The sequence below is a fragment of the Musa acuminata genome, chromosome BXJ2-8 (genome assembly GCF_036884655.1).
Source record: "Musa acuminata AAA Group cultivar baxijiao chromosome BXJ2-8, Cavendish_Baxijiao_AAA, whole genome shotgun sequence".
NCBI lineage: Eukaryota > Viridiplantae > Streptophyta > Magnoliopsida > Zingiberales > Musaceae > Musa > Musa acuminata.
The window spans coordinates 25,856,177-25,867,083 of NC_088345.1; the positions used below are offsets into that span (position 1 = coordinate 25,856,177).

At 35.6% G+C, this 10,907-nt stretch overlaps 1 protein-coding gene across 1 annotated transcript; it reads right to left on the reverse strand.

Moving 5' to 3' along the window:
- Window positions 1-4,442: 4,442 nt before the first annotated feature.
- Window positions 4,443-9,673, reverse strand: LOC135619336 (Golgi SNAP receptor complex member 1-2-like). Its single transcript, XM_065121253.1, has 6 exons — window positions 9,353-9,673; window positions 8,360-8,556; window positions 6,641-6,730; window positions 6,500-6,571; window positions 4,775-4,904; window positions 4,443-4,690 (listed from the first exon to the last, which is right to left on the reverse strand). The coding sequence occupies exons 1-6, from the start codon at window positions 9,501-9,503 to the stop codon at window positions 4,593-4,595; spliced, it is 738 nt and encodes a 245-aa protein (XP_064977325.1). The 5' UTR covers window positions 9,504-9,673; the 3' UTR covers window positions 4,443-4,592.
- Window positions 9,674-10,907: the final 1,234 nt, after the last annotated feature.

Sequence of the window (10,907 nt, forward strand, 5' to 3'; positions counted from 1 at the left end):
AGTGAAAAGCTGAATGATACAAGAAAGAAATACTCTACTTATGATAAGGAGTTTTATGCGATTTATCGAGCTTTGTCTCATTGGAGTCAATATCTTCTCGCCAAGCCATTTGTTCTATATTCTGATCATGAGGCATTAAAGTTCATTAATCACCAGCACAAGCTAAACAAGAGGCATGCAGCTTGGGTGGAGTTCTTACAATCTTACAACTTTATAATTAAGCAGAAATCTGGTGTTCAAAATGTAGTTGCTAACGCATTGAGTAGAAAGCATTCTTTATTATTAGCAATGGAAGTCAAAGTGGTTGGATTTGAAACATTCAAAGATCTATATGAGAATTATGTAGATTTTGGCTCGATATGGCAGAATTATAAATCAGGTTCCTTTCAACAATTTTCTATCTTTGATGGTTTTCTTTTTCGAGCTAATGCTTTGTGTGTTCCATCTTATTCTTTGAGACAAATAATTCTAGCTAAAGCTCATGGTGGTGTTTTGGGAGGACATTTCGGTAGGGACAAGACTCTAGCTCTTGTTCAATCAAATTTCTACTGGCCAAAAATGTTCAGAGATGTGGATAGACATGTGAAGCAATTCCGAATGTGTCATTTGGCAAAAACAAGAAGTCAAAATTTTGGTTTGTACACTCCATTGCCAGTGCCAAATGCTCCATGGGAGGATGTGAGTCTTGATTTCGTTTTGGGACTGCCAAGAACTCAAAGGAACAAGGATTCTATCATGGTTGTTGTTGACAGATTTTCAAAAATGTCTCACTTTGTTCCATGCAATAAATCAAATGATGCATCTCATATTGTTGATTTATATTTTAAGGAGATTGTTAAATTGCATGGTATTCCAAGAACTATGGTGTCTGATCGAGATTCAAAATCTGTTAGTCATTTTTGGAGAACTCTTTGGAGGAACCTGGGTACTTCTTTGAATTTCAACAGCTCGCATCATCCACAAACCGATGGGCAAACTGAGGTAACAAACCGAAGCTTGGGAAATTTACTTAGAAGCTATGTTGGCAAGAATATTAAGCAATGGGATGTCATTCTTCCACAAATTGAGTTTGCCTATAATCGTTCTATGCATCATAGTCTTGGTAAGAGTCCTTTTGAGGTAGTTTATGGTGCTAATCCTGCTGGTCCTTTGGACTTAATCCTTCATTCTACAACAAAGCAATTTAGTAGAGATGCTGATGAAAGAGCTAAGCAGATAAAGAAGCTATATGAGGGTGTGAAAGCAACCATTGAGAAACAAAATGAGAGGTACATGCAAGCTGCTAACAAACACAAAAAGTAACACAAGGTCAAAAACAAAATCATTGTTTTGCAGAATTCATAGGGTCAGATTCAACAAATAACAGGATAGGCATTTGAATTCCAAATTTTTCAATCTATGTGTCAAAAGAAAGGTCTACAAGTCTAGTTTTGAATGAAGTCAGTTTGGTACAAATCAGAATTTCCAACAAGGACTTATAGTTATTTTAGTATCAAAAGGTCAGAAATTTTGATCCATGTTCCGTAACATCTATAGGCTCATTTGAAACAGATGTTTGGGTATGTATTCGACGTCCAAAATCTTCAAAATTAGTGTCAAAAGAAAGATATAAGAGTCTAATTTCAAACAAACTAGATCTGCTCAAATCCACATTTGGTGCTAAAAATTATAGCTGAAACAGTGTATAGGGGTCAGTTTACCGAAAAATTTCAGATCCATGGTTTTATGTCCAAAGAGAGAAATATCAGGTTCTAAGCAAAAATCTTTCAGAATCAATATAAGAATAGAAACTAATATTTCTGTAGAATGGGGTTAGAATACTTGCCTTTGAGAATTATGACCCTAAATGAGAAGATTTGAACAAGAAACCTTAAAGCCCCAATTTTTTTCTTCTTCTTCTTCCCCTTTTTTTCCCTCTTCTTCTTTCTTTCTTTCTCTGTTCATCCACGTAGCTGCCTTCTCTAGTTCCTTAAGAACGAAGGCAGAGAGGCTTAAACGATGGGATTTGTGATTTTGTACATTTTGTAGTTTAATCCTTGTATTATTATATTTACAATTAGGTCCTTAGGGTTTACATATAGGTCCTCAGATTTTTTTTTTTTTAACAAATCCTCCAAATCTTATGAATAAGTTCTCAGATTCATACTTTGGCTCTTTTATCAAATTTAAAATAGATACTTATATTACAACTAGAAACTTATACGAAAATTCAGAAACGAGGGATGTTACATCTTGACCTCCTCTCCTAGAGATCTATAGGGATTTAAGGATATACGATCTCCTTAGGTAACATAATCTATCTCACACGTGATTTTTTATTTCGTGAATTTTTGTACATCAATCTTTACACGACGACGAACATATCTTTAGGAATTAGGAATTTTATTTTCTATTCTTCCACTACACATATGATGTCGCCCCCAAGATTCCCAACAATATTCACAAGAATATTCCTAAAATACTATAAGGCCGTTCAGGTCAGTTACAAACCAACTCTCTTATGAAATATTTATAGGAATATTCTCAAAAGATAATAAGGCATTTCGGATCGATTGCAAACTAGCTCTCCTATAGAATATTTATATAAATATTCCTAAAAGACCAAATGGTAGTTTGGGATGGTTATGAATAGTCTTCTCTATAGGATCTTTATGGGATATTATTAACCCTTAGGTTAGTATAAAAATATGTGCTTAGCTCTTCTATATTAAGGGAGGGAAAAAAAAAAAGATATAACTAAGGATTAACATAAGTATAAGGATTGGCTCGGGAAACCTCTCTCGACCTTGGTGTTTGTACAAGAACGAGATTGGAAAAATCATATTTTATCCTGAATGACTCATTGCATATGAATTAGGGCCACGTCGTGCCAACATAGATATCAACGATATTTTCTCCTAGCACCACCCAACCGAGTGATCAGCTTGACTTCTCTCGCTTCAGATTCCTACTTGCCAAAATAGTATGTAGTTAACTAGTTTAATTTCCACTTCCTCCCCCTGTCCAAGAATGATCTCCTGAGCATTAACTTAGGATTGACCTTTTGCTCAATACTAAAATCGACAGTTGAAGCATTTGAGACTGCATCAATCGTGGATGCATCAATTGAAGTATCTTCTATAGCTTCTTCTGAAGAAGTAATTAAATTATTCATGATTATATCTGAGTAAAATTTTTTTATTGTTCCATAATATGATCCATTCATAAAAGAATTATACAATTTTGACAAGTATACTTCCTCGTTCTCATTGTTGCATAGCATGTGTGGAGGTAGTGTCAATACTAAGCAAAGTCACCGAGGACAAAGCTACAATCAAGCAAGGGGTACTAAAGAAGATCCAAAAGGCGATGATGGACGGAGTGTCTGGGATGCCTCAAGATCTACACGTCGTGGGCTATCGGCTATTCGATGGCCAGCCTCCTCGCTTGGTCGCTTCTCCATGACCAACACCGCATCCACCCCGTCTCTCTGCTAGCCAAGGAATTCTATGACATTTCCAACGACAACGAGGTCATCCACCCCGTTGCCAACATGCAGCTCATAGAGGAAGCGAGTCGCCTTAGGCTTTCCTCTGACATGCTTTGGGATCTGCAACAAAAGCTTGTGCTTTTACTCTGAAAAATCTTTGAACACACGAAATCCGAACTTCGCCATCTAATAAATGCACCATCCAATAAATGCACCACTCGTGTTTAACGTTTACGCACATGGTTCCGTACAAAGGAAACAGTTAATAGATACGTAAACGCGTTACCACTAATAAATGCAAAGAGTGACCGTCCCGTGTTTGTATGCAGATTGGTAAACGTGGTGTATGCCCGTCTTGAGGTACGAGTTGTAGAAAAATGAAGGATCGATTGAATATAATCGCCATGCAAAGATACACAAACTTTAAATAAAAGCATGATAATGAATGCGCCCTTTTAAGATACATTAGAATTCCCATATTACTATGATATAGGGAGACAAAAAATGTAATAGTGGTGTGAGGAATTATTATCAAAGATATTAGTAATATATGGACAGAATTAAACGGTTATAATAAAGAGCAACCTTTTCTCGTCTTTTCTTTTCTTTTTAGTATCATTTCTTAAGTAATGATTTTGATTAAAATGTATTCCAGGTAAGATGCATCAAGCAAATGAAAAGAAAAAAAGATGACTGTAGACGAAACAACTCTTTAAGGCATCATTTATCTTTATCAATGTGAAGACTGAAGATTTTCTGCTGCTATAAAGATGAGTGAGACTAAATGCCTAAAATTTTGTTCAAGCAGCCATGGGACTTGAGATGGGCAATCCAACAGCCAGTTTGACAGTGATTAATTATGCTCTAGAATTTGCCTTGCGATGCAAAGGCACAGTTATTGCAAAAGAACGACAGCAATCCACACGCGTGTACACAGTTATTTGCTAAAAGAAAATTTCATAAGGTAAGCAAATAAGAAACAGAGGGAATCTATTATCATCTTCTTCTAAACAGAATTACCAACCTGGTATTGATTCACCATGCAATGCATATCAATTCCACTGCCTCATCATTTATTTCATACACAAATGGAAGACCTCTTTTGGTCATACTCTCAGCATGTTCATTTCGAGAGCCAATAAATAACTAGGAACAGGGTGCAAGCGGCAATGACGGCAGAAAGAATAAGTGTATCCTTGGAGCGTTTTCGTCTGATGGCACCTGCAAGCACCAGAGAATTAAGCAACCAGTATGACAAACATGTATGGGGATGACAAAATCTAGAGATAGAAGAGGCCTGGATACCGATGAGGCCTCGAATTTCAGGAAATCTATCACCAAGCTGCTTCACTTTCCCCTGAACATCACCAAATAAAACCCTTTGTGATCCCAATGCTGATCTTGTCGCTTGTGCTTGACCAATCACCTCATCAATCTGGATGATGGTAACAAAATGAACGCAATTCTTCACATCAAGAGACAAAGGTCGCTGAGATATCTACCATATAATAAGATCACGGATGGAACTAAGGTTTAATTTCAGAGAAGGAAGAACTATAAGATACTAATTAACATGCAACCGTATGAAGGATTTTTAATCCAAGATATGTATCTTAGAGTCAGTTAACACATTTAAAATGATACAATCTACAGTTTGAAAGTAGTATAGATACTTAAAGAGCATATGAATACAGAAGATCATATTTAGGGTGTGTTTGGGATAGCCACTTAATTTATCGTTGAAACAGGACTAGAAGGTACAAATTTCATATACAGATCATTGTGCAATTGAATCTCAGCTTAATAGTTGAAGTTGATTCTCCTATAAGATAGAGTGGGTTTGATTGTTTTCTCATGCATGCGTGTTAATAATTTTGGATTTTAAGGTTCGTCCTGAGATCTGGCCCCATGTTAACCTTTACCACACCCCCTTACCTCTCCCCTTATACAGAAGTGGATAGGATTAGATTTACTTATAGAAACAAAAAAACAGAGGTCATGTTCTTTACATATTAGTACTGTTTGCATCTAAACATGATAAGATACCCAGTACAATTAAAAGATGAACTAAAGCATGCAGCACCATATAATTTTTCAAGAAGCTGCTAATCAGCCCACCAGAACAAGGATTTCACAATCATGGCAAACATTTACTCAGTTGGCTATTAACAGTGTCATTAGCACATGCCACACCAATGTCCTAGCAAACATGTCGTTGTGATGTATAAAATGGCTTATGTAAGAAAGAGAGAGAGAGAGAGAGAGAGAGAAATTGAACAAAGAAATGGGATGAGTTTTGGATTCAACAATGTGTATCAGGCCTGCACATGCACATGCACGCTCATGTTTGCACATGTGCACACAATTGTGTGCAAAGGATTGAATATTTTATAAGCCAGAGTAACAACAAAAGGATCCTATAAGTTTAAGAACAAAAAAGTAGAACCAATAAATATCAAAAAATTTACCCTCACTATCTAAAACCTAAAGTTCAAACATATTTCACCCATAGAATATATGAATTATTAGCTGCACAATTTAATATTTATTCATAAAACATAATGAATGAGAAAGAAAAATTCTGGTGTTTAGTAGTTCAGAAAAATTCCAAATAAAAAAATTTAACTTGATGGAGGAAATTCGAATTAAAAAAATGGAGAAAACATGAATGCTTGTTTTGAATATTCTGAACTTATATAGTACATTCCATCAGCTGACTGGTGGTCCAATAATTCTATTAGATACTCGAATTGGCACATATATACATTGTATATATGCATGCATAGGTATATTGAATGATATGGGGATGCATTAAGCTTCGGTGAGGGAAACCTTTCAAGATTCAGAAATGCATTATACAATTAAAAAAGTCATCCAAAGTTGACTAATTTGCGTAAGTGATCCAAAGTTGCTCATAAGTGATGATGTTAGATCCAATAATTGATATGGCCATAAATTAGACATGCAAGACTATTGAACCTGAAAGTAAATTAATGACAAAACCAATAACACTAAGGATTAGAGACTTACATGACTTATATTTCCATGAATTGCTGCTCTTTCCCTCAGCAAATTTACCCTAGGTGACATACTACCTGATGCCTGTATGAAGCAACTCATCACAAAATCACAGGTAATATAGTATTAACCAATATTTTGATCTTTGCTCACCATTGATTCACTGATATCATCCCTGACTGAGTAAAGAAGTTCAGCATGCTCCCTTATGGAGTTCAAGTTCCCTTTAGTTCTTCTAAATTCCTAAGCATAATTTGAGTAAATATCAGTTAAGTTCTCAAATAAAGTATAACCAAGGGAAAGAAGAGAAAATGCGCCAAGAAGATGAGGAAAGTAACAGAACAGACATGTTCATGGAATCTTGGTTTTCTTAAATGAATTCATGTTAATGTTAGCACCACAAGCAACTCAAGGACATGGTTTCTCTTTCAATTATTAACACCAGTAAGTCAACTAAAATTCCAAAATGATTTGGAAACAAAGACTTTATACATCTTGCCGGAGTAACAAAAGGTAGATAAATAAGGTGATAATTGACTGGACACTAAAAAGGGTGTATCTAAGGCATGAGGCTCCCGCCAATGCGAGGTCTAAGGAGGGTCAATGTATGCAGCTTATATTTAAAGAGACTATTTCCATAACTCAAACCCTAGTCTCCCAGGTTGCAAAGGAGCAACCTTGCTGTTGTACCAAGGCCCGCTCTCATTACAGCAGTATCAATAGGAAAAGTAATTGGTATAGGTAGTCTGCACACTGCTCAAGAACACTTTGCATCAGTGCATGAGATTCTTTAACAAGAAAACTAAAATAAATTACTGCTGGTAAATGCACATTCCATTTACAGAGATGACTGCAAATCATAAGAAATAGGTATTTTCATATACTAAATGAAATATCTTATAAATTTAGTTTATAGATCAACAGATGGATTATGATGACAACCATGAACAGGAAATATCTTAACTAAAATGCATTGAATTGCAAGGAAAACAACTGGTAACCAGAAACATATATGCCAACGACCGAGTCCATCAAATACAAACTAATGTTATGTCAAATGACAATCTTAGACAAGCAGTAAGCTATTACACATATTGTCATTGGTTTGAAGTAAATAAATTATTCAGGGAACATTGGGACATTACAACATTTCTGAAAACTTTTTAGCATAAGGCTTCATAATTTCATTGATTTGTCGCTGAAAAGTTTGCAGTAACAGACATAGGAAACCCAATGTGTAGTCAAGCATATGGAATTTAATCATTCAGCATTCGCATAAATGCATCTACTGTGGGATCTGATAAATACATATTCAAATAATTGAGCATAACTTGAATCTTTGGTATGGATTTAATACACAAACAGAACTTATTGCTGAGTACACCAAAGGAAAATGCAATGCAAAGATATACAAGAATTATTTTCTCCTTTATAAAGACATAGATATTTGTTATCTAGATCAACAAATATAACTAGCCAGAGGATAAATTATCAGCTACAGAAACAAGGTATAGAGCAAAGTAGTACACATGTAATACACAACCATACAGAATCACTCATAAAGCTTACATATAGTGGTAAAATAATAGTGAGAAAAAGTCTTCAGTTGTGGCCAAATATTTTTTGGCTATTTATTTTTCATAGCAATCATTTCCTACTATTCTTTAAAGACCCTTTTCAACCTAAGCTGATAATCTGGTAGTTGCATGAAGAAATATCTTTCTATGCAAAAAGGGTTTAACTTGAAAGTTCAATCAGAATAAAAAAACAAGTTCTAGAAGAGTGAGCAGTGATGATTCAGCTAGAAAATTAGTTGACTAAGCTGTCAGGCTCATATAGCAAAGTATTGAACATAAAAGCAAAAACACTGACCTGTGTGAATTCATGAAGTATATCTCTATGCCTTGCAAGTTTCTGGTTTATAGAAGTTGTAGGTGCTGCTGATGCAGCACAACGGCTCATGGCATCATTAATATCCAGTAACTTCTCGAGTAAGGACTGAATTTCCATCTCCATGGATTTCCATGATCTGCTGGATCCTATAGTGGGTGATCCATTGTCTCCATAACCTGAATACCCATCTTTTTCATTTTAGCAGAGAGATGATATTAACTGATTATCAAGGACATAATAGACAGGAAAATACAGGAATACATATTACAGTTCACTTTTTCTGGAGACATTGTTATATGCTCATGCTTTACTGGACAAAATAATAATAGTTATCTTCTTAGTGTGCACTTTTTTCATCGACAGCGACACAAAATAAACTTTGCTATTGTATGCATTTCTCATATTTTCTCTTACATCATATATCGTTAGTCTCTAGATCAATATGCAAATAATAGATACATGCAAATTGCTGTGCCTGCTCAAGAGCTTCAAGACTTGTCCCCCCATGAAAAAACTAAAAGATAGACAAACAACTTCATTCCAATGGCTGGAAATTTTGGATTTCTGACTCCAAATCACATTAAAAGATAGACATACAACTTCATTCCTAGTTCTTGGAAGGATTCCAACCATCCAGATCTGATTACATCACTAGAGCCATAAAGTAATATTTCTTGTATTCCTATTTCCTAATTAGCTGTGTATAAGCACATATAGAAAATGTTTAGAATTGCTTCATGCATGTGAACAAGTATTAGCCAGACAATTTATTGCGATCTGATCACCACACAAGGAAATCGTAACACCCACGAGTCGATTTTCAATCGTTCTAAGAATTGGGGATTAAATCAAAACTCTAAATGTGGGAATGACGGTAATTTCATTCCGATTCTTTAAGCTTAACATGAAGTGTGGGATCCAAGGCATCGGATGGGGTGAGATCACAGGGAAAATGAGGAGTGGGAACTAGACCGGAGGAAGAGTGGGTGAATCTGGAAGCGAGCTTGGCGTAGGAGGAGAGCTTGACATCGAGATCGCCCTCGATCTTCCTGGCTTCCTTGCGGAGCTCCTCCCACCCGGATTCCTGGAGGTGCAGGCTCGAATCCCCCATCCCTCCTCTCATGTCGCTTCTCCTTATCCTCCTCCGCCACTTCTCATATGAGAGAGATGGAGCAGAGAGCGGCAGCAACCAATTACCAATTCGTAGAATTTCCCCGATCGATTCCTGGGATGATACCTATATCATCCTTTCCTTTTTGCCCTCAAGGTTATGCAACTCTCAGAACAAAAAAGCGAACCAATACATTCACAAATATATATATATATATATATATATATATATATATCGATTTTTCTGAAAAATAACTTTTTAAATGTATTTTTCAGATGGTACGCATTTTCATTTTTCTCAAAAATTATTATTTATAATTTCCTATTTATTGTTTATATTCTTATTTTAATTTTTTTTAATATTTCAAAACTATCTTTTCATAAATAAACATAAATATTATCTTCTTCCTCACCCCTCCTCCTATTCTTCTCTTCTTTTTCTTCGTTTTCCTCCTCTTCTTCTTTTTCTTTTTCCGATTCTAGATAATAATGAAAGGGTAACAAATGAGGTTAGAGCATAGGTGGGGGAGAGATAACCAACGATAAGCACAAAATAAGGGGCGACGATCAAGAGTGCGGATTAGGGGTAATGATTAAAAAGAAGTGTGAGCTGCAAGGTGATGATTGATGACAGGTGTAGATTGAGAGACATTGATCGATTAAGGAGCATTGTGGAGCGTTTGACAATAGTAATTGCAGGTGATGTGGGGTAAAGGAAAAAAAAAAAAAAGGGATAAAATCATAATTAGAGAAATTATAAATAGTATAATTTTATTTTTTAAATTTTTTAAGAGATTATAAATAGTAAACGGGTTGTTAGTAGTAAAAAATGACTCTAAATAGTAAATTTCTCTTCCCAACCAATCACCTTATATTACAAATATTTTAAAAATTCCCCTCAAACTGTCATTTGTTTTCTCACCCATTTTATGAGTAAACCCTATGATCAACCCATAGGGTAAACTAGTCCAATTGGATGAACTAGTCAGTTTGGTATAACGAGAGTGATTTAGTAGAAACTACCATTTACGGTAGACTGCTATTTAGTATAACTACTATTTCACTTATAGATCTCAATATTTTTAATGTAGTATTTTTTTATTTTTCATATATATTTAATTATTCATTGTCGTTGAATCTCGGATTTTGATGATGAAACTAATTGATTGTGTTTAAATGTTTGACTACATTTTGAGTGATACAGGTCTACTCGATCAGGATTAGACAATTAACGCAGGAGGAATTGACGTTACGTCGGAGGAGATCACGTCAGGATATTGGATGGCAGAAGGCTTCGGGCGTCGGGCATCGGGCCAAGGAGAGCGAAATTGCGCCAAGGATATCGGGGTTGCGGAGGTCAACCGCCGATTGGGCAACAAGCCGCAAGAGAGGACGATGCACCGAAGAATCGGATGAA